We start from the raw sequence: 25053 nt of genomic DNA on the forward strand, positions 1-25053 counted from the left end.
CAGCGGCCTTCCGGATGGATCCAATTCGACTCTTTCCTCTTCAGTTGCTGCACCGCAGATCTCTCGCTCTGCTACTCCGATTCATTGGTTGTCTCATTGGGTTCTCTGTTGGCATCTTGGGGTTTGTAGAAGAACTCCCCGAGTCTCATTTGCCTGACAAATTCCTCCGTGTCTGCCGCGAGACTGATGGGGTCCATTTTGGTGATGGGGCAGAAATTGAGCCCTCAGCTGAGAACTTCGATTTTGTCTGGTTCAAAGGTGTAGTCCAACAATTTTGGACTGCCCTGTAGTGGTACTGGTTTCAACTGTGGTACCAGGGAAGGCTTGGTTGTTGCTGGTGGTGATGATGCCGAGTTTCTCAAGCGTCCTGTTCTTGGTGTGCATTTAAGTGACGTAGTTCCGTTGTCTCATCTGTTTGGCGGTGTCTCGCAGCTGTCTGCTCTGTCCTGAGTGCAAGTTGAGAATATGGACTCTATCTTGGTTTCCAGGTTGCGGTGTCTGCTGTGGAGCTGATGTTCGAGGTGGTTGAGGAGTGTGAGAGCGGTGCGACGGCAGAGTCTCTCAGCGTAGTCTGTGTTGTAGGTCGACTTGAGTGGGTTTTTGATCTGTAGTCCTTTTAGGATCTTGTCTGCCTTCTTGCATCTCTGTAGAAACTTGATGTCTGTGTCTATATGCGCGATCTTCCTGGAGATCCTCGCCAGTTTGATCTGGCGGTTTGTGGTGTCGGTGGCAGCCATGATGTGGCTATGCCAGCGCATCTGGTGTTGTGAGTCTTCTTACTCTGCCCACCCCAGTCCAGCGCCGGCATCTCCACATCATTTCTGTGAATGGACACTTTTGTCTAGAATTAAAATTGGTTAACAACTTTTGCACAGAAATCAGATGAACATTTTTGCTTTGGAATGAAAAAGCCAATGAATGGCTTGGCCTGAGAAACCTGGATAGATTTTAAAACACAATTTTTGATATTTTTTAATTGGTTCTGAAGCCGTGACTGACTCATCACATTTCACTTCTGGACAATATCGATCCTAAAGCTCATTTAATATATCTTCAGTGAAGACTAATGTTAAGTGCTGAGTTCCCATTACAATTAAGGGGATGGAAATTAGGGAAACACTTCTCTTTTTGAAAATGTTTGCATTTATTTTGTTCAGAGATCCAGATTTGAATGAGATAATTTGGACATTCTGAATTTTCCCTCTGTGTACCCGAACAGGCCGACTAGGGGATTTTCACAGTAACTTCATTGCAGTGTTAATGTAAGCCTACTTGTGACAATAAATAATATATTTTTTTTTAAAATGATTATGCATGAAGCAGTTGAGACAGTACAGTGTCAACTTGTTTCTTTAAAAGTTAACTACAGGTCCCTGGTTTGAAAAATCTACTCTACAATCCCCACTTATAGAGTGAAGTGCTTAATGAGATGAAGGCATCTAATCTGAACAGAAAAAATCCCTTGAGTGAAGCTCTAAATCAATTCCTTTGATACCCTCAAGACTAATTGAGAATTTAGTTTTCAGCATTTAATGTAATTAATGTATTTTCTCATTTTGTATGTCATGTTTGCCAGTTACAGGATAGCTGGCACCATTCCTCATGCCCTTGATAAGTGGGAGAAACAAGTTATTTATTTCACACCCTTACTGATCCTTCACAGAAGTATAGCAAAAGGACATGGAAAAAAGCAGCGATTAGCAGGGTTGACCAAGAACTGCAATTATAACTTGTTTTTCTGTTACTTTTAGTGTACATATTTTGAGTTTCTCTTACCACAAGGATTTGTGGTCACAGATAACCAAGCACATTCTCTTTTCGTTCTCAAGATAGAGCCATCTTAATTCAGTTGTATGAGCCAAAATATTGTGGGGTCCAAGTCCCACTACTTCAGCTTCAGCACATAATCCATGTTGACACTCTGGATATGCAACACTGAAGGAGTAGTGAATTGTTGCAGGTGATACACACTCAGGTGGATGTAACAGAGTCGAAAGCATTGTTTGAAAAACAAAGAGTTCTTCTAATGACTTAAACAACATTCCTCCCTCAGCCAACACATCAAGAACTGCTTGGTCTGGGCATTCCTTTGTTGGTTGTTTCTGGGCTCTTGCTGGGCATTAGTTGGTCATTGTAGTTATCTTCCTATTCACATTGATGGCAGTACAGTAGTGAAGCATGGTGGGGATCTGATAAGACACTATTTCTGAGGTCATAGCTAGCATGGTTCGGGGAGCTTTGTGCAAACAGTCCCAACAGTATTCTGACATGCTAAGCAGATGACTGTCCCCTATCGCTCCAGTGACATTTCAGTCAATGCCTGTCATTATGGCTTCTATTAATGAGATTGCACAATTAATGCTGAATTATGAACAGTTTATGCATTAGACTTGTTTTCACCAGGAGCCAGATTGATACGATCAAGGCTTATTTAGATTAAAATGTGTAACAGCTGTCATTGATTCATTCCACTGTCGGGGCTGAATCCGAGACTAGTAAAACGTCACAACACAATACGGCTTCTAATCAGAGCAATTATATCAACTTGGATGTCCAGTATAGTGCAAAACAATTACAGCCAGGGACTATTGCTTGCAATCTGAATATTACTTTGTTGCATTAATAAAAACGTGCAAACTTATGGGCAAATTAATAACATGGTACATGTACACATTGAAACTCAAGCTCATCATTCCGAGAGCAGTTCAAGAAAATGTAGAACGCATTTTTATCTATTGTCTGTTCTCGAAACAATTTTATTAGCTCGATAGGCAACAACTCTTCCAATCTAGGCTGGTTTAGCACAGGGCTAAATCGCTGGCTTTGAAAGCAGACCAAGGCAGGCCAGCAGCACGGTTCAATTCCCGTACTAGCCTCCACGAACAGGCGCCGGAATGTGGCGACTAGGGGCTTTCCACAGTAACTTCATTTGAAGCCTACTTGTGACAATAAGCGATTTTCATTTCATTTCATCAGCTAACGAAATTGAGTTACCATTATGTATGATGCATGACTTACCTTGAATACCTTCGATCAGTTTCACAGCATCTTCTGCAGATAATCAAGATACCAGAAAGTAGAACCAAAGTCCCACCAATGAAGACAGATACAAGGACGAGCAGTAGGACGTAACCATCCTGGACACTCGGGTCTTTGGGAATAGCCTGTAACAAAGCAAAATGTTACAATCAATTAAAGAGCCAAATCTTTGCCAATAGCAAAAGGGTGGATAGCGAGGTAAACATACACACAATTCGACACAAATACTTGAACACTGGGGAATTAGAAACAGACAATCAGAAGTACCTCTGTCAATTAGAACACTACCTGGGGTAAAGAAGAAATTAACTTTAAGAATCGATTAACATCCAATCTCTCTCAAGCTGAATACAGTCTACTCCTAATAATTCAAAGTCACTTTTCTGAGCAAAAAAGACATTGGATTTATCAAATAATTTGAATTAAACTGGGTACATAACATAACAAAGTGCTGGGTGGCACGGGGCTCAGTGGTTAGCACTGCTGCCTCACGGTGTTGAAGACCCGGGTCACTGTCTGTGTAGAGTTTGCACATTCCCCCCATATCTGCGTGGGTCTCCCCCCACAACCCAAAGATGTGCAGGGTAGGTGGATTGGCCACGCTAAATTGCCCCTGAATCAAAAGAAAAGATTGGGTACTCTAAAATTTATTTTTTTTAATGTAGCAAAGTGGAAATTCAGGACTTCAAATGAACTGAATCATCAAACAATTTGAATTAAGAGACCTTTGGATCTAGGCTACCACTTGCATTCTGATCAAAAGACGAGGGCTTGGTTGCTTGAGCTATTTCATATTTATCAGTGCCATAGAAAATGTTGTTGATTTAATCTTACAATACAAATACTATCATTGGCATGGCTGCTACTTCTGAAACATGTGTCACAGGGAGCTGGTCGGAAATAAAACTTAAAATGTCACAATTACAGCATTGTGGAGTTTAACATTCTTTCAGAATCAGCGCATAAATAGTGGTGTGACATTTAGTTAACACTCATGTTCCTGATGATACGCAGTGGGATACTAGTGGATGAACGCTAAAGTGTTTGTCTGAAATCCTGTTCAAATACGTATTTAATGCCTCCTCTAAAATAGCAACAAGAAAAGTGTGTTGGTGTCTTTCCACCGTAGAGTAATACCATGGGCCGTATGTTAACAAGAATAGCCCAGAATAGCTAAACTTCAAATCTAGTACTAAAGTCACTCTGTGGAACCAACACCTTCTTTTGCTCACCTTGAGATGTGATCTGACTCAAGAGTTTCTTGTAATGTGTTACGTTGTGGAATTATCACTATTTTATTAATGCAATCTCACGCTAAGCTAATAAATAGCGAGTGAAGAACCCTTTCAATGTATCATGTGATTGTAGAAACTTATCATACAACTAGAGGATGCAAACAGCACAATTGGGGAGGTTAATGCATTAGCTGGGCAAACAAAAAGGAAATAGCTTCATGGAGTTCTGTAGATCACATTTTAAACTAAATAATTGGACAGCTGAACTGCTATATTAACGTTTGTGAAATTATGATGGAATGATGGAAGAATCATTTATAATTTATCCTCATCACATGCTTATTTTAAACAATGATTCTTGAATTCATCTATTCTTGTACCAGCCTCCCCGAACAGGCGCCGGAATGTGGCGACCTGGGGCTTTTCACAGTAACTTCATTGAAGCCTGCTTGTGACAATAAGCGATTTTCAAATTTACTAAAAGTGCGTACATTTTATTAAGGGACATTAGTATATTTCCTGGAGGCTGAATTACAAGGGATCTAGCTTACGGTATGATGAAGCGTTTGGGATCATTCACTGAAGAATATTTTTGGAAAACTACATTTGTGTGGGGCACAGTGGGAAGGAATCAACATTGGTCCTCAGGAAGGTGTGGAAGTCCTGTTTTCTAGATGATCGGTAAAGATCATTGCTGAGAAAATGCGTCTAGAAATTGAGAAGCAGCATTATCAGATGGTGTCAGTGGCAGCGTTGATACCTGTGGAATACCCTCTAGTCTTGGCCATGGAACAGACTAAAGTTGCACAAATATTTATCAGTCTGAAGCCCCATTAGGAGTGGGTGAGTAACAAATGATAATATGCTTGTCCAAACTAAAATAGATGCTAATTCTAAAGGCAGTTTTAATGTTTGGGTCAATAAAGATGTACATTGGTGTAAGAAGCTTCTAACAAACTATATAGTTCTACACAACAAACCCAAGCATTAGTAAGCAGTCTAAGGCATCATCCCTCGTGATTTTCTGTAATCTCTATTATGCAGGATGGGTTTATGTTATCTGAATAAATAATCTCAAAAAAGGACCTCAAACCTATCAAAAGCCAAATAATATTGGGAAGAAAATGAGGAATGGCCTCTTTAAATATTTTTCAAATGATAATAAAGTTAATTTTAGTTAACAGCAAAATCTAGTAAAATTTCTCATTACTTTAATTGTTTGGATTATTGGAATCATTGCTGAATTACATACTTCTGTCAAAGCATAAAGAAACCAAGAAAGCACTTCTTGATATCTTTTAATCTTTCCATCCACATTTAAAAAAAATTCAGAGTACCCAATTCTTTTTTATCCAATTGAGGGGCAATTTAGCGTGGCCAATCCACCTAACCTGCACATCTTTGGGTTGTGGGGGCGAAACCCACGCAGACACGGGGAGAATGTGCAAACTCCACACGGACAGTGACCCGGGGCCGGGATTCGGACCCGGATCCTCAGCGCCGCAGTCCCAATGCTAACCACTGCGCCACATGCCGCCCTTTTCCATCCACATTTTAACACATAAATCATTTATCAGTTCCATCAGCTGACTAAATATTACATCATTACAATCAGGAAAACTTAAACATTATAATTAGTGATTAAGCATGGGCGAGCCAGATCTTCAAACACATGTCAAGTTTAACACCTCAAATTCCTTAAGGCTTCTTTTGTGCTACAATTGAGAGCTGGAAGAAGAGGTCATCAAGCAAAGACACACGGTTGTGAGGTTGGCCTCCTTTTACACCCTGGATTGCGCAGCCTAGCCTGTAGGAGGCACGTTTTTCAACTTGCAAAAACTTCGCTCCTGAAGATCATTATTTTGGACTTTCCAGATGGCAGGCGTTAACAATTGACTCTGTGTCCCATACACTTTCTACACATAACATATCTGGCCATTTGTGAGCTGCCACTGGAATAAAATCACTGGATTGTCATAAATGCCCAACTAGTTTACGAGGGAACCTACCATCTTTACCCAATACAGGGAGCTAAATTTCCTAGCCCACCCAACTCAAAGAGGTTAAAACTAAACAGAAGCCTGGAAGAGAGACATGTGACAAACTAGGGCTTGAGGAATATGTATAGCTAGGAGCTAAACTAGATTAAGATAGCTAAAGAGGCATATGAAATAAGGATAATAGATTTTTAAACTTCTTAAAAGCATAAAGAATAATTAAAGCAAGCCATGAAAGAAGTGAATCGCACTGTGGATTTTATTTTAAAATGGGTACAGTGTATAAGCAAGGCAGGATTAAACAATTTGGCAATGACAATAATTAAGTCAGAATATACAGAGTTGTGAGCACAGTGGTTATGTTACTGGGCTGGTAATCCAAAGGCCTGGATTAATAATTTCAGAGAATTTGAATTCAAATCCCATCACGGCCATTTGGGAATTGGTTTATTTTATTAAAATTAGAAATTATAAAGCTGGTATGAGTAAAAGCTACCATGACGCTGTCAGATTCATGTTAAAATAAATAAATAAATGGCTCACTAATGTCCTTAAAGTCATGCAAACTGCTGTAGTTGCCTAGATGAGCCTATATGTGGGCCTGGAATTTCTGCCCATCGGGCACGTGTACTCGAGGACCGGAATTAGACCTGAAACACGTTCTGTCCTCAATCGCTCCCAAGCAATTTCATGCTTGCTGGCCAATTGACGGCTGTGTAGCAAGAAGCGTGCGCTTTGGAAAGCTGATCGCTGTCAGGGAGGGTGGGAGGAGGGTGGGTTCCAAGAGAAGTGTCAGTGAAGGCAGGCGTTTCCCACCAGCACCCTGGTGACTTCCAGCTGCCTCAGGAAGGTGCAGTGTTGTTCCTATTACATTTATACCAAAAGCATCGTTACAAACTCTCTGTGTCGTGCAGACCCAAGCAACTGGCAGCTGAACACATAATGCTTTAACCCTCACCCATTCCCTTTGATTTGATTTCATCCCGGATATTTTATTCCTGCCCTGGATTGGAAATGGCGAAAAAAAAGTGAGTGGCGCTGGCCACCTGACAAGTGAGCCAACTGTAAAAGCACTTGTTCCACAAAGTTAGGAAAAATTAGGGCCAATTGTAGGGCTTAATTATTCAATTGTAAGCAGGTGCATTTTCGACTCTCGCATATGCCTGCTGACTGAAATATTGCGTGTGGGCGCCAAGACATCTTCTCGCGTGATTTTGCGTGTGCTCATTCCAGCTCCATTAGATTCAGTCCATGCTTTTAATCCCCTACCAATCCAATTAACTGTTATGTGGTCTAGCAAGTCGCTCAGTGTATCAAATCATGGAATCCCTACAGTGCAGAAGGAGGTCATTCGACCCATCGAGTCTGCACCAACCCTTCGAAAGACCACCCCATCTCGGCCCAAACCCCCGCAACCCCTCCCAACCTTTGGACACTAAGGGACAATTTATCATGGCCAATCCATCTAACCTGCACATCTTTGGACTGTGTAAGGAGACCGGAGCACCCGGAGGAAACCTACGCTGACACGGGGAGAACGTGCAGACTCCACACAGACAGTGACCCAAACTGGGAATCGAACCCGGATCCCTGTAGCTGTGAGGCAGCAGTGCTAACCACTGTGCAGCCCAGCATAAACGACTATCAGCGGTTCAAGTGAAGGCCCACCACCACCTTCTCAGGGTAACCAGGGATGGTTATTAAATGCTGGTCATGTCAGTTATGATCACATTGCAGAATTAATTTACTTTGAAGTGACAGCTTTGGGTTCGCCATTATATAAAAGATATTAAAGTTCTAGAGACATGAAATTAATATTCACTAACACTGCACTATTTCACAAATGGAAACAGGAAACTATTGTTATGAGGAGAAACTTTATTTACTGGGACTATTTCTGTTGAAATAAAGAAGGGTTAAAGAAGGCTAAATGGAGGCTGGTAAGGTCATGATGAATTTTGGTAGAGTGAACAGTGAAAGATAATATTGTCTGATTTGGGAGTCAGTACCAAGCAGACTTCAATTAAAATTCTCATGAAGCGAATGAGGAAGAGCAGTTAGGAGAAATGTCTTTGCACAAAGAGTCGAGGGACCATAGCATGCTTTGCCTCAGGAAGTAGCTGAGCAAAATCATTGTATGTTCCAGGGGGAAAGTGGAAAAATATTTGAAGTGAAAGTGTACGTGAGGTAATGGGAAAGAACAAAGCAGTGTAATTAGATTTGCATCACTTTAGCAAAGAGCTGGCACAGTTCTGAAGAATCGAATGGCTTCCATCTCGTTAAAACTTCAAGCATTCTATATGATTGCATTATGTGAAAGGCAATAGGAACGTAATGACCTTTAATCGATGAACAGACAGTATTTCCTTTGTTAACTTCAGAACATCACTTAAAAGACATAGAATCCCTTCATATAATTCTAGCCTTTTCATAATGCTCCTCTTTCTTCAGTCATGTAATAAAAAAATGTAGTGGAAAGATCAGTCATCTGTTTTTGGCAATGCATGAAAACAGACTTTGTTAAAAGAGAACCAAATTGTTCGCAAAAAAAATTCCAATAACATGTGTGAAAAGTTTTAGAAAGCGGACGACTGAGATTCCTAAAACAAGCAACTTTTAACCTTTAAACCAGATACTGTCTTACATAAGTAGCATTGCAGGCGGTGACATTGGTCGATGTTGATAACCACGGCAATAAAAGTTTGAACGCCCTCAAGGGAAACTATCCTGTAAACTGTTACACAGCCATTCATTCAGGGTTAGTACTTTCATGTTTAACTCATTAAAGGGGAAGTTGAAGGGAAATTATTTCGCTACATCTGTAGGTCTTGGTTTGTTTTTGTTCCTTTAACTCAGCTCCTCAAGAACTCTGGTTCTAATCTCTCAGGCAATTTGCTCTCACCTCCTCAACTTCAGTTTTTAACCTTGGTTATAATTATTAACAGCTATCAGGAAGAGATGGATTTGCCTAAAGGCTTCCACGTTTAATCTCCTTGCTACTGTTGACGTGCCTGCCACCATACGCTTGTGCTTCTTTTAACTCTTGAAGCATCACTCGAGCCACTCAGAGTGCTCCTGCAGGCCCGTTTAGACCAGTTCGACTGGCTTGGCCTCCACATTGACACTACCTTTAGAGTGCATTTCACACTGGCAACTCACTGGATAAATACCACAGAGTGATATGGGCCCCACATTAAATCAATTGGCTGAGCAAATCACATTCCCCGACAACTGCATGCCCGATTTATGCTGGAATTTATAATTGCCACAGTATCTTTCTTACCTAACAATTAATCTCGAGAGGTAGTTGGTAGATCTATAGGAAAGAAAAAGTTTCAAACCTAATTGTTATCATTTCTTTTAAGTCTTCATTCTACTATCCTAAATAACCCACAAAGGCATCCGGCGGAATTCCAACCCGTTGCCGCTGGCAGGATCTGTCGGTCCTACCAAAGAGGCAGGGCACCCACCGCACCCCATCGTGATGGGTTTCCCGGCAGCAGGATGTGTGACATTGGCGGGACTGGAAAAACCTGTCGATGGCCAATGGTGAGCGCATCCACCCCCCGGAAGCCCACCAGCCCACGGTGAGGGGAATCTCACCCAGAGCATTAGAAAATGAAACATGCCTCATTGCGCACCATCTAGCGGCTGTTCACGCCGGTGGGATATTCTGATCCCACGCCAGCGCACGGGTTTCCCGACGACGAGGGGTGCAGTCATGGTTTGATGTCGCAACAGCCCAATGCTAAGTGGTCCATTGAATTTCCTGGGCACTTTAAAGTTTTCTCTGGAACTGATTTAATGGGAGCATAAAACTGAGAGAGCTGTCTTATCATTATTTTTGCACTCTTTCACGGGATGTGAGCATCACTGGCCAGCATTTATTACCCATCCCTAATTGCCCTTCAGGAGCTGTCGGTGAGTTGCCTTCTTGAAATGCTGCAGTCCATGTGATGTAGGCACATCTACAGTGCTGTTAGTGAGAGAGTTCCAGGATTTTGACTCAGCGATAGTGAAGGAACGGCGATATATTTCAAAGTCAGGATGGTGTGAAACTTGGAGGGGAACATGCAGATTGTGGTGTTCCCAAGCATCTGCTGCCCTTGTCCTTCTAGGTAGCAAAGGTTGCAGATTTCAAAGGCATTATTGAAGGAGCCTTGGTGAGCCTTTGCAGTGCATCAGGAACCAGGAAAAAGCTGCTCAAGCATCTTGTGCCAGCCAGTCTGAGACCAGCCTGCAACATAGCAGCAGTCTACCTTTTGGAATCACAGGCATCAAACACAGTTTCAGGTAGTTGCTGGAGGACTGGTGGGTTAAAATCTTATTTTACCCAACAGATGTAGCATCTCCATTACAAAAATTGCGAAACATTTGCCATTAACTAGTCATCCCTAACTTCCAAAACTGATTTTGTGTGGGCTTTCCTATTTTAAGCAAATAACAAATAGGAATTAGGCCAAGAGATTGCAGATACATTGGAAAAGGCTCAAAGGCAATGGGATGGAATGAAGCTTCATTCTGTAAGAAATCTAAATTGGATTATTCATCTTTTCAACTGATGATTAAAATAATTCCTTTTGTCCTCTGGTTATCAAATATTTCTTTGTGCAAGCAAGTGTTAATTTATGGGGTATAGTGGCAAAATGTTGGGGTAAATTTAACTGAATGTGGAGTGGACAGTTTATAGCACCCATCTGATTTATATTCAACGGGTGAAAATTGGATGGGTTCAGTAATCAGTGAATGATTGCCTCCACCAAGTACCCAATATTGTTTCATTTTATGAAGTAGAGTTTTCTTAATTGTTTTCATTAAAATGAATGTATTATACTTTCAATGCTGCTTCTATACACGTGGAAAGCCATAATGCTACAGAACACAAAATTCAAATTCAATAGTTACAAGTCTTAGTCAAGTAGCTAAAGCGCTTTCCCAAATAAATAAAATAAAACACAATGAAATATGCATACAATGGCAAAAAAGAGAAAAACAATTGATGTAGCCTGGTAGGAGTCCTTTTAATTCAATCACAAAACTAAAGAAGTTTAAAAAATAAGTCAATTCAGAATCATGTTCCCAGCCTACCCCAGTACCAATTTTGCAAAGGTTTGTTCAGCTTGGTTTCTGAAGAGGTAGAGGAACCAAACCACCTTCAAACAAAAACACATGAGTCATGTTCAGTTAGGAGACTGACTGGCATTAACTTTTGAATACAACTGATGGTTATATCAATCAATTATTTAGGACAATTCAAATCATTGAATGAGTTTTGAACTTTCACAAAGATGGCTCAGGCCATTAACTCCCACAGTTAAGGAGGCTATCAAAAACGGCCATAGCTGAGTCTATGAAGGTTATGTCAGGTAAAGTCTCCATCGACCCGATGGCCATAGGCTGCTTTCCCCTGTGAGGGGGAGAGCTGACTGGTGGTGATTTAACCTGAGGGTCACCACATCTCAGGCAAGGGGCAAGTTTGAGAAGGCGGAGCCTTCATGAACAACCGTGGCTGGCACAGGAATTGAACCCACGCTGCTGGCCTTGCTCTGCATCATGCAGACGGCTCAGCCAGCCGTCCAGCCAAGTTTGCATTGGGCTTAATTTGAGTTTGAAATTCCACCATCTTTTGTAATGATTTAGTCAATTTGGTCAACTGCATTGACGTAAACCTGCAAAAGCTAGGAGAAAATGTCTCATGTAAATAAATGTATGTCATTGGTTAATTGATTGTTCAACCATTATTCAGTAAATTCACTTAACAGCTGGATCCTGAAATGAGGTCTGATAATGCAGCTCTGCTATTTTTCAAAGACATGAGAATGATTCAGTTGCCAAATAAGTGTCCGCGTGGGTTTCCTCCGGGTGCTCCGGTTTCCTCCTGCAAGTCCCGAAAAACGTGCTGCCCATGAATTGGACATTCTGAATTCTCTGTGTACCCGAACAGGCGCCGGAATGTGGCGACGAGGGGATTTTCACAGTAACTTCATTGCAGTGTTAATGTATGCCTACTTGTGACGCTAATAAAGATTATTATTAAATATAAATATAAGTGGGAGGTGATGCTGTAGTGGTATTCTCACTGGCCTAGTAATCCAGCAGACTCAGCATAATGTTAGCCAGCCAGGTTCGATTCCCACCATGCAGATGGTGAAATTTGAATTCAATATTATTAGTCTTGATCTTGCTATACATAAAGGTGTGTGACCTAAGATATTATCCTATTGTATTTGTATGGCCTTATCTTCTTTCTGCCCCCTCATTTTCCGGTGTTAAAGTTGGAGGCACTACTTCTTAAAGTCTGTTGGTTCTGAAGTTATAATGAGCCATAGAATTCCTTTAGCACAGAAGGAGGCCATTTTGCCCGTCGAGTCTGCACCGACCCTCTAAAAGAACACCCTACCTAGGCCCACACCCCCGCCCTGTAATAACCCCACATTACCTAACCATCCTTGGACACTAAGGGGCAATTTAATACGGCCAATCCACCAAACCCGCACATGTTTGGATCGCTTATTCTTCGATTTGCAGCAATATTTGTTCTCCACTGCACCAATTGTGTTCTGAAATTTGTGTTGTTGCGTCATTTGTAAAAAAAAAAGATAAAACTCTAATGAAAAAAAATACTTTAAAATCTGGAATTAAAAAATCTAATGATGACCATGAAACCATTGTTGATTGCCATAAAAAAAACTATCTGGTTTGCTAATGCGATTTAGGGAACCCACGTGTCCACATGGGTTTCCTCCGGATGCTCCGGTTTCCCCCCACCATCGAGAGTCCAAATTATCTTGGATAAGGAGGGCAGGAAAGACCCAAAACATTCACACCGCATCACGGTCACGACGCAGCAATAAAAACCAGTAACTGTTTATTTTGCCCTTCCCTAACCTGGGCACTAGGTTGATTGTCGAGCCCCTACAATTGGTCATTTAAACTTAAAATGAACAAATTATTCCTGGTGTATCCATGATGATTTTAGAACTTTAGTTAGGCCACACTTGGAGTATAGTGTTCAATTCTGGTCGCCACACTACCAGAAGGATGTGGAGGCTTTAGAGAAGGTGCAGAAGAGATTTACCAGGATGTTGCCTGGTATGGAGGGCATTAGCTATGAGGAGAGGCTGAATAAACTCGATTTGTTCTCACTGGAATGACGGAGGTTGAGGGGCGACCTGATAGAGGTCTACAAAATTATGAGGGGCATAGACAGAGTGGATAGTCAGGGACATTTTCCCAGGGTAGAGGTGTCAATTACTAGGGGGCATAGGTTTAAGGTGCAAGGGGCAAGGTTTAGAGGATATGTACGAGGTAAGTTTTTTTACACAGAAGGTAGTGTGTGCCTGGAACTCGCTGCCGGAGGAGGTGGTGGAAGCAGGGACGATAGTGACATTTAAGGGGCATCTTGACAAATACATGAATAGGATGGGAATAGAGGGATACGGACCCAGGAAGTATAGAAGATTGTAGTTTAGACGCATGGTCGGCACAGGTTTGGAGGGCCGAAGGGCCTGTTCCTGTGCTGTACTTTTCTTTGTTCTTTGTTCAGACAATATTAAATTATTAAATTATTGTGAATTTTTAAACCTAACCCCAGTGCTTTTAGGGTTAATGTTACTTCGAAATCACACGTTTACTATCTGCTTCAACAGTATACTATCGTTCTTAGCTCCTTAAAGACATTTTTTTAAACTTTCAAATGGGCTCATGGCTAAAGTTGCTTAAATGACAAAGAAAAACAGAAAATGTTGGAAATACTCAACAGATCAGGTAGCATCTATGGAGAGAAAATCAGAGTTTCAGACCACAGCCTTTCACCCTCCTTCTTTGTCCCTTTAATTCAGGCAGATAATCCTCAATTATTCTTGTCTTGTACCCTTCCTTCCAGGCAGTGATAGGGGTTCACAGAAAGAGGAAAATGATGGTTGGAGTAGGAGCTGAGGAGATACTTTCCCCCGTAAGACAATGAACATGAGGATGGTCCATGCAGTTTTATCCTCTTCTTAAATCCCCTGCTAATTCACCACTTGCAACATTTCCAAGGTATCAACTCGTATTCTTTCACCCGAGTGGAGTAGTTAATGGCAGTCAGGATGTGACACTGGATAATTCACCATCATGAAAAACCAGAGCAAGCTTTTCAGTGTTTTGTAGTTTTGGAGACCCAGAACGCATGGGTACTCACATGAGAAGAAGGTAGATTTGTGGAAACCCGACCTATGTGCTTTCTCTGAAAGGTGTGATGCTCAAGCATACATATGTTAATTAAGGAGGTGACACAGAACTACTTTGCCCCCTGCCACTGCAAACATCAATGTTGCAAGTGGCCACTGCATTACACTCTGCAACAGAGCCCCAGCTAAGAGGTGGTAGTGCTTCAACCTTCGGGGATAAACAGTTTGCAGCTCCCGAGGTAACGGAATATATTGGATTGCAGAATAAATTGTTGTGACGGCTGGGTGGCAAGGCTTTGAGGATCTGTTAGCTGTCAATACACCAGACACGGCCCAAGATGGTAACCATCGTCCCATGGCCACACTTTGTGGCTAATGAGTCACCAGACTCCTCTATCAGATGTAAAAAATATACGTAAAAACATCTAGGAGATGCTTAATGCTGGGAAAGAGGAGGTTGATTGTTCTCACTTAATGTAGTAAAATAAATTGTGCAGTGGCATGGCCCCTCATTATTGACAGAGGTTACAGTCCTTCAGGAAAAGGCACACTCACTTGCTGCGGACATTCACTCAGATGATGACTATTGACACAATCAGAGTGCTGATGCATTGTCATATTGTAGGATGGATTTCCAAGTGGGCCAGAAGGAGATGAGGCCGTGGTGCTGAAGGCAGTATAAATAGACAGGTGAGAAGTCTTCTGATGCCCTGCGAAAATACCTCTAAGTGTCCTTCAGCTTCATTATCTGCTTTATGTACTTCTTGCTCCTCTGGAGGTAAGACTTCCTCCACCGTAAGGTCCGGCTGTTCCTCAATGATCAAGTAGTGCAGGACGTAGCAGAATATCAGATTCTGGATAACCCATCTGAAGCATATTGCAGATCCCCATCTCATTCGTCCAGGCAGTGGAAGTGGGTTTTCAATACCATGAGGTTCTTTCAATCACCAATTTGGTAGCTGCTCCTCTGCTGTTGTTTGGGGCATTCTAATTTGGACCCGGAAGCAGGAGGCATGCTTTGTCATCCAGAATCTGCCTGTGGATCATCGTTTCTTCTCTAACAGGGTCACGGAGGACTCCAATGGTGCAGGATGAATCTATCTTGGAAATTTATTGTGTACTTAATGGAGGACCCCCTGATTGTTGTCATCCTCTGTCAGGGTTTTGATGGAATGGAACCCCTTCCTGCTAATGGAGGTGTTCTGTGGTTCCCTCAGTGCAATGTGGGTGCCATCACTTACGTTCGGAGTCTTGGACTAACAACGTCATAAAACTATTAGTCCATATCTTCCTATTGTGTTGCTGTGATGACAAAGCTTACGATTTGGACAACTGGCTATACAGAGTATCAGTGACCTAGTGAGTAAATGTCCACACTGCTCCCTGGCTGACTTTGCAAATGTCACCCATGACTGCCAGAATGATCCTGTGCTATAGCTGAGGGAGGTGATTCTCTGTGAAAACGTTGCGAGCAGTGTGGCTCCAGTTTTCAACGCAGCTTGTCACACTGAGATACCCAACGGCCTCTTTAGTGAAGCACATTTTCATACCAAAGTCCTCAGAGAGGTCCTGATATAATCATTGCAACCTGTGGAGTTATTAAGAGGGTAGTATTAAGTGATGATTTTTAGACTTTGCTGCGCTTGATAGTCAAGCATTTTGTGGTTGACAGAAATGAACACCGTGCCTTACTGAATGTACTCATGACATAACAAAAATTAGTAACAAAGTTTAAGAACCTAATAATTAAGTCACAGAGGTCTGTAAGAACATAAAGTCACCATAGTCCCAGATGGCCATAGGCTGCTTTCCCCTTTGAGGGGGACAGCTGACTGGTGGTGATTTAACCTGAGGGTCACCACACCTCAGGAGAGGGGCAAGGTTGAGAACAAAGAACAATACAGCACAGGAATAGACCCTTCGGCCCTCCAAGCCTGCGCTGACCATGTACCTGCCTAAACTAAAACCGGCTGCACTTACGGAGTCCGTATCCTTCCATTCCCACCCTATTCATATATTTGTCGAGATGCCCCTTAAATGCCACTATCGTACCTGCTCCCACCTCCCCAGGTAGCGCGTTCCATATATTTAACACCCTCTGTGTGAAAAATGTTGTCTCGCACATCTGTTCTAGACTTTTCCCCATGCACTTTAAACCTATGTCCCCTAGTACTTAACTCTCCTACCCTAGGAAAGAGCATCTGACCATCCGCTCTGTCCATGTCACTCATAATCTTGTAGACCTCCATCAGGTTGCCTCTCAACCTCCCTCATTCCACTGAGAACATACCGCGTTTATCTAACCTCTCCTCGTAGCTAATGCCCTCCATACCAGACAACATCCTAGTAAACCGCTTCTGCACTCTCGCCAAAGCATCCACATCCTTCTGGTAATGTGGCGACCAGAATTGTACACAATATTCCAACTGAGGCCGAACTAAGGTCTTGTACAGCTGCAACATGACTTGCCAATTTTTATATTCAATGCCCCGACCGATGAAGGCCAGCATGCCATATGCCTTCTTGACCACCTTATCCACATGCTTTGCCACTTTCAATGATCGGTGGACATGCACGTCCAGATCTCTCTGCCTGTCAGCACTCGCAAGAGTTCTACCATTTATTGTGTAATTCCTACGGATAGTGAGGAGGGCTGTTGACGGCTGCAAAGAGACATAGATAGGATGCAGAACTAGGCTGAGAAGTGGCAGATGGAGTTTAACCCTGAAAAGTGTGAGGTTGTCCATTTTGGAAGGACAAATATGAATGCGGAATACAGGGTTAAAGGTAGAGTTCTTGGCAATGTGTAGGAGCAGAGAGATCTTGGGGTCTATGTTCATACATCTTTGAAAGTTGCCACTCAAATGGATAGAGCTGTGAAGAAGGCCTATGGTGTGCTAGCGTTCATTAACAGAGGGATTGAATTTAAGAGCCGTGAGGTGATGATGCAGCTGTACAAAACTTTGGTAAAGCCACATTTGGAGTACTGTGTACAGTTCTGGTCGCCTCATTTTAGGAAGGATGTGGAAGCTTTGGAAAAGGTGCAAAGGAGATTTACCAGGATGTTGCCTGGAATGGAGAGTAGGTCTTACGAGGAAAGGTTGAGGGTGCTAGGCCTTTTTTCATTAGAATGGAGAAGGATGAGGGGCGACTTGATAGAGGTTTATAAGATGATCAGGGGAATAGATAGAGCAGACAGTCAGAGACTTTTTCCCCGGGTGGAACAAACCATTACAAGGGGACATAAATTTAAGGTGAATGGTGGAAGATATAGGGGGGATGTCAGAGGTAGGTTCTTTACCCAGAGAGTAGTGGGGGCATGGAATGCACTGCCTGTGGAAGTAGTTGAGTCGGAAACATTAGGGACCTTCAAGCAGCTATTGGATAGGTACATGGATTACGGTAGAATGATATAGTGTAGATTAATTTGTTCTTAAGGGCAGCACGGTAGCAAAATTGCTTCACAGCTCCAGGGTCCCAGGTTTGATTCCGGCTTGGGTCACTGTCTGTGCGGAGTCTGCACATCCTCCCCGTGTGTGCGTGGGTTTCTCCCAGTTTCCTCCCACAGTCCAAAGATGTGCAGGTTAGGTGGATTGGCCATGATAAACTGCCCTTAGTGTCCAAAATTGCCCTTAGTGTTGGGTGGAGGTGTTGACCTTGGGTAGGGTGCTCTTTCCAAGAGCTGGTGCAGACTCAATGGGCCGAATGGCCTCCTTCTACACTGTAAATTCTATGATAATCTATGATTAATCTGGGACAAAGGTTCGGCACAACATCGTGGGCCGAAGGGCCTGTTCTGTGCTGTATTTTTCTATGTTCTATGCATTGGACCTTCCAAAGTGCATTACCTCACACTTGTCCGGATTAAACTCCGGATTAAACTCCATCTGCCATTTCTCCGCCCAAGACTCCAACCAGTTTATTTCCTGCTGTATCCTCTGACAATCCTCTTCACTATCCACAACTCCACCAATTTTTGTGACGTCTGCGAACTTACTAATCAGACCAGCTACATTTTCTTCCAAATCATTTATATACACCACAAACAACAAAGGCCCCAGACTGATCCCTGTGGAATGCCGCTAGTCACAGCCTTCCATTCAGAAAAACATCTTCTGCTGCTACCCTCTGTCTTCTGTGCCCAAGCCAGTTCTGTATCCAACTTGCCAGCTCTCCTCTGATCCCATGTGACTTCACCTTTTATACCAGTTTACCATGAGGTACCTTGTCAAAGGCTTTACTGAAGTCCATGTATACAATATCTACTGCCTTTTCCTCATCTATTATCTTTGTCACTTTCTCGAAAAACTCGATCAAATTAGTGAGGCGCGACCTCCCCTTTACAAAACCATGCTGTCCATCATTAATAAGTCCAGTTGTTTCTAAATGTGAGTAAATCCTATCTCTAAGAATCTTTTCCAATAATTTCTCTACCACTGAAGTAAGGCTCACCGGCCTGTAGTTCCCTGGATTATCCCTGCTGCCCTTCTTAAACAATGGAACAACATTGGCTACGCTCTAGTCCTCTGGGACTTTACCTGTAGCCAATGAGGATACAAAGATTACTGTCAAGGCCCCAGCAATTTCCTCCCTTGCCTCCCGCAGTATTCTGGGGTAGATCCCATCAGGCCCTGGGGACTTATCTGCTTTAATGCTTTTTAAGATGCCCAACACCTCCTCTTTATTAATATCAACATGACTCAGAATATCTACACACTCTACCCTATACTCCTCATCCACCAAGTCCTTCTCTTTGGTGAATACCGAGGCAAAGTATTCATTTAGGATCTCTCCCATTTCCTCTGGTTCCATACATAGATTCCCTCCAATATCTTTTTTTTAAATAAATTTAGAGTACCCAATTAATTTTTCCCAATTCAGGGGCAATTTGGCGTGGCCAATCCACCTACCCTGCACATCTTGGGGTTGTGGGGGCGAAACCCACGCAGGCACGGGGAGAATGTGCAAACTCCACACGGACAGTGACCCAGAGCTGGAATCGAACCTGGGATCTTGGCGCCGTGAGGCAGCAGTGCTAACCACCCACTGCGCCACTGTGCTGCCCTCCCTCCAACCTCCTTGAATGGACCAACACTTTCTCAGGCTACCCTCTTGCTCTTTACATATGTATAAAACGCCTTAGGATTTTCCTTAATCCTGTTTGCCAATGACATTTCATGACCCCTTTTAGACTTCCTAACTCCTACCTTCAGTTCATTGCTTCTTACGAATGCTTCCTTTTTCTTTTTGACCAGGTTCATAATATCCCTCGTTATCCAGCGTTCCCTATATTTTCCAGCCTTCTCTTACATCCCCACAGGTACATGCCGGTCCTGATTTCTAATCGACTGACATTTGAAAGCCTCCCACATGCCGGATGTTGATTTTCCCTCAAACAGCCTCGCCCAGTCAACACTCTCTAGATCCTGCCTAATGCTGTTGGAATTAGCCTTCCCCCAGTCTAACACCTTCACTTGAGGACCACTATTGTCCTTTTCCATAAGCAGCTTAAAAATTACAGAATTATGATCACTGTCCCCCGAGATGATCTCCTACTCAAGCTTCGATTACCTGGCCGGGCTCATTCCCAAGCACCAGGTCTGATATGGCCCCTTCCCGAGTTGGGTTATTTACATATTGGGCGGGATTCTCCGAAATGGAGACAGAGTGTTCGCGCCGTCGAAGTTCTACTATCGCGACCGATTCAGGGCCCGTTAATGGGCTAGGAGCCGCACCTGTCATTTACACGCGCCAGGCCTTGGCGCCACGTAAAGGCGACGCCGCATACATGACGCGGCCGGCACCGCATAACTGGCGTCACCCGTGCATGCGTGGTCGCCGTCCTCTCCGAGTCCGCCCCGCAAGAAGATGTCAGACGGATCTTGCGGGGCTGCGGAAGAAAGGAGGTCCTCCTTCAGAGAGGCCGGCCCGACGATCGGTGGGCACCGATCACGGGCCAGACCCCATTTGAGGCCGCCCCCGGTGCAGGATCCCCCCTCCCCCCCCCGCAGGCCGCCCCCCCAGCGTTCCCGCGCTGTTCCCGCCGGCAGCGACCAAGTGGATGGCACCGGGGGGAACCCGACGTTTTGGGCTGGCCGCTCGGCCCATCAGGGCCTGAGAATAGCAGGGGTGCCGGATAATCGCCATTTTGGGTGTCTCGGACGATACTCCGGCCTGCGCTGCGTGGAACTCGACGGGGCCGTTCTCGCCGCTTGGGAGAATCGTGGGAGGGCGTCGGACCGGCGTCGCGGGAAAATTTGGCGACTCAGGCGATTCTCCGAACCGGCGCGGGAGCGGAGAATCGTGCCCATTGTTTCAGGAAACCCTCCTGGATGCTCCTTACAAATTCTGCTCCATCCATGCCTCCAGCAGTAAGCGTCCCAGTCAATATAGGAAAAGATAAAATCACCCACCACAACAACCCCATTGTTTATGCACCTTTCCATGATCTGTTGGCATATCTGCTCCTCTATCTCCCGCTGGCTGTTAGGAGGTCTGCAGTAAAGCCCCAACATTGTAACAGCACCCTTCCTATTCCTGGGCTCTACCAGGTTGCCTCATTGCCTGAACCCTTCAAGGTGTCCTCCCTTAGCACAGCTGTGATATTCTCCTTAACCAATAATGCAACTCCCCACCCCCTTTTCGTCTCCTTACTAGCTTTTATTTCTGTCTCCTCTTTACTATTCTCTGACTTCTTGCATTGGTTCCCACCCCCCTGCCACATTAGTTTAAACCCTCCCCAACCACGATAGCAAACGACCCCCCTAGGACACTGGTTCCAGTCCTGCTCAGGTGTAGACCGTCCGATTTGTAATGGTCCCACCTCTCCCAGAACCGGTTCCAATGTCCCAAAAATCTTAATCCTTCTCTCCTGCACCATCTCTCAAGCCATGTATTCATCCTGTTATCCTGTCATTCCTACTCTGACTAGCACGTGGCACTGGTAGCAATCCTGAGATTACTACCTTTGAGGTCCCACTTTTTGGTTTATCCTCTAACTCCCTAAATTCAGCATGTTGGGCCTCATCCCGTTTTTTTTACCTATTTCGTTGGTGCCTATATGCACCACGACAGCTGGCTGTTCACTCTCCCCCTTTGAAATGTCCTGCAGCCGCTCTGAGACATCCAGGACCCTTGCACCCGGGAGCTGCCTTCCCCATGGTGAGCCATCTCCCTCAACAGTATCCAAAACGGTATACCTGTTTTGGAGGGAGATGACACTGCCTTCCTACTCTCCCTCTGTCTGGTGGTCATCTATTTTGTATCTCCCTCAGTACTCTTTATCTGCGGTGTGACCAACTCGCTAAACATGCTATCCACGGCTCCCTCAGCATCGTGGTGGGCTCTTCATGACTAACCTCAGCTGGTACGGGAATTCAACCCGTGCTGTTGGCCTTGCTCTGCATCATGAACCAGCTGTTTAGTTAACTGAGCTAAACCTGCCCCCACGTAGAGGACTACAGGGCAGCACGGTAGCATTGTGGATAGCACAATGGCTTCACAGCTCCAGGGTCCCAGGTTCGATTCCGGCTTGGGTCACTGTCTGTGCGGAGTCTGCACATCCTCCCCGTGTGTGCGTGGGTTTCCTCCGGGTGCTCCGGTTTCCTCCCACAGTCCAAAGATGTGCACGTTAGGTGGATTGGCCATGATAAATTGCCCTTAGTGTCCAAAATTGCCCTTAGTGTTGGGTAGGGTTACTGGGTTATGGGGATAGGGTGGAGGTGTTGACCTTGGGTAGGGTGCTCTTTCCAAGAGCCGGTGCAGACTCGATGGGCCGAATGGCCTCCTTCTACACTGTAAATTCTATGAAATACAGCACAGAAAAAAACGTTCAGACAATACACAGACATTTTGAAAATCTCCAACAACAATTAATACCTCAAGGAATAGCTACCACACTTTTAATCATTCCCTTTCAGTATCAGAGAGGTTGGTAGTAATTAACAATTATCAAATCGCTAAAAGGATTCAAAAGGTATTTATGCTACTTATTTACCCCAAATATCAGGCTCAGTTCATATCTATTAATAATCTTTTTATTATTGTCGCAAATGCAGCAACTTCACTCCATTCAATGATTGTCAATTGTGAGCCAGACAATGAGATGCCAATTTGACAAAGGTGTTGGCGAGAGGCACAAGTCAGACATCAACGTCTGGATATTTCAGTTTAACCATTTAACCACATTGGTGCACCCTGATTGAGGATGGGATATGTTGAGCATCATTCGCCTCACTGTTAATCTGGCAGCCAACTGAAACCCATTTTGTATCAATTGATGTAAGATTTATTTAGCCAATGGAGATTATGCACGGTCATATGTTTTGTTGTAAAAGATATTTCTGGCCTGCTGTCACATTCAAATCCAGTTATTAATTTCACAGTATTCAATGTAGTCAGTGCGGCTACTTCTGCAATCTTATTTAATTTCCAATAACCCCCTGAGTCCACATGTAGGCAACAGGTTAAGGGTATTGTCCTGATTGGTTTTAATTACCAAGTCGCCTCTAGTCCCGAGGGTTGGGAAGGTTTCAATGGGCTTCCAGGAATTGTAGCTGAGATCTGGCATCTGTCAACATGTGTTCGCTCCCGAAGGAATATACATTCACCTAGGCAACGGGGCAGCCAAAAATGGAGCAGCTGCCTGTCTGCATTTGGCCAGGAGCCACTGATGGTCATCACATTCACACAAAATCTAAAAGCCATGCTTTCCTCTGCTTGAATGTTAAAAATAATGGCGAACATTTCCTTTTCTGAGATAATGAGCGATAAACACTTGGATATAGCAGCAGCCAGAGAATGGGAGTCAAATTAAACCGAATTCTACTAAATCCAATTCTACCGCAAATGGTAAGCAGGCAGCAGGTGCGAATGAGAGGTTCACAGGATGGGGTAAATTGGGAATGAAGGGGGCAGCTTAAATGGTCCTCACCGCGGTTACTAGCAATAATGTACACAGATGTGGGGTGTTAAACGGTGAGACTCCTCTCCTCTCTCTCCCTTCCCCCTCTCTCCCCCACCCCTTCCCTCTCTCTCCCTCCCCCCTTCCCTCTCTCTCCTCCCCCTTCCCTCTCTCTCCCTCCCCTCTCTCCCTCCCCTTCCCTCTCTCTCCTTCCCCCTCCCTCTCTCTCCCTCCCCCTTCCCTCTCTCTCCCTCCCCTTCCCTCTCTCTCCCCCCACCCTCCTTCCCTCTCTCCCCCCACCCCCCTTCCCTCTCTCCCCCCACCCCCTTCCCTCTCTCCCCCCACCCCCCTTCCCTCTCTCCCCGCACCCCCTTCCCTCTCTCTCCCCCCACCCCCCTTCCCTCTCTCTCCCCCACCCCCCTTCCCTCTCTCTCCCCCCACCCCCCTTCCCTCTCCCATCCCCCACCCCCCTTCCCTCTCTCTCCCCAACCCCCTTCCCTCTCTCTCCCCCCACCCCCTTCCCTCTCTCTCCCCCCCACCCCCTTCCCTCTCTCTCCCCCCACCCCCTTCCCTCTCTCTCCCCCCCACCCCCTTCCCTCTCTCTCCCCCACCCCTTCCCTCTCTCTCCCCCCACCCCCTTCCCTCTCTCTCCCCCCACCCCCTTCCCTCTCTCCCCCACCCCCCCTTCCCTCTCTCCCCCCACCCCCTTCCCTCTCTCCCCCCACCCCCTTCCCTCTCTCCCCCCACCCCCTTCCCTCTCTCCCCGCACCCCCTTCCCTCTCTCTCCCCCCACCCCCCTTCCCTCTCTCTCCCCCACCCCCCTTCCCTCTCTCTCCCCCCACCCCCCTTCCCTCTCTCTCCCCCCACCCCCCTTCCCTCTCCCATCCCCCACCCCCTTCCCTCTCTCTCCCCCACCCCCTTCCCTCTCTCTCCCCCCACCCCCTTCCCTCTCTCTCCCCCCACCCCCTTCCCTCTCTCCCCCACCCCCCCCTTCCCTCTCTCTCCCCCCACCCCCCTTCCCTCTCTCTCCCCCCAACCCCCTTCCCTCTCCCATCCCCCACCCCCTTCCCTCTCTCTCCCCCACCCCCTTCCCTCTCTCTCCCCCCACCCCCTTCCCTCTCTCTCCCCGCACCCCCTTCCCTCTCTCTCCCCCCCACCCCCTTCCCTCTCTCCCCCACCCCCCCCCTTCCCTCTCTCTCCCACCCCCCCTTCCCTCTCTCCCCCCACCCCCTTCCATCTCTCCCCCACCCCCCCCCTTCCCTCTCTCTCCCACCCCCCCTTCCCTCTCTCTCCCCCCACCCCCTTCCCTCTCTCCCCCACCCCCCCCCTTCCCTCTCTCTCTCCCACCCCCCTTCCCTCTCTCCCTTCCCCCTTCCCTCTCTCCCCCCTCTCTCCCTCCCCCCTCTGTAGGACGCGATACCTGCCGCTGTATCAAAAAGGGGGGGGGGGGGATCTCTTCCCTTTCGCACTAATAACGTTTTAATGCTGCAAATGTCGGGAACTGAACGTTGCCACATTTCGCAGTGAGTGTGGGGAAGGAGCGGCAAACCCGCTTCACAATCACCACCATCAGCTCGTGTTCTAAACACAAGTTCATGTATTTGACACTGACCCCCCCCCCCCCCGGGCCTGGCACCCCCCCCCCCTGCATTTATTTCGCCCCCTTCTCATTGCACCCACCAGGTGACCCCCCCCCCCCCCGGCACAGA

At 45.4% G+C, this 25053-nt stretch overlaps 1 protein-coding gene across 3 annotated transcripts in view; it reads right to left on the bottom strand.

Moving 5' to 3' along the window:
• cbarpb (CACN subunit beta associated regulatory protein b) overlaps window positions 1-25053 on the bottom strand; it is a 237467-nt gene that overhangs the window by 139498 nt on the left and 72916 nt on the right. For all 3 annotated transcript variants that reach the window (XM_072482065.1, XM_072482066.1, XM_072482064.1), the window contains exon 3: window positions 3019-3164. In XM_072482065.1, the coding sequence (XP_072338166.1) occupies window positions 3019-3164 (146 nt within the window). The remainder of the gene's footprint in view (window positions 1-3018; window positions 3165-25053) is intronic.

This window comes from Scyliorhinus torazame, chromosome 18, assembly GCF_047496885.1.
Source record: "Scyliorhinus torazame isolate Kashiwa2021f chromosome 18, sScyTor2.1, whole genome shotgun sequence".
Classification (NCBI taxonomy): Eukaryota; Metazoa; Chordata; class Chondrichthyes; order Carcharhiniformes; family Scyliorhinidae; genus Scyliorhinus; species Scyliorhinus torazame.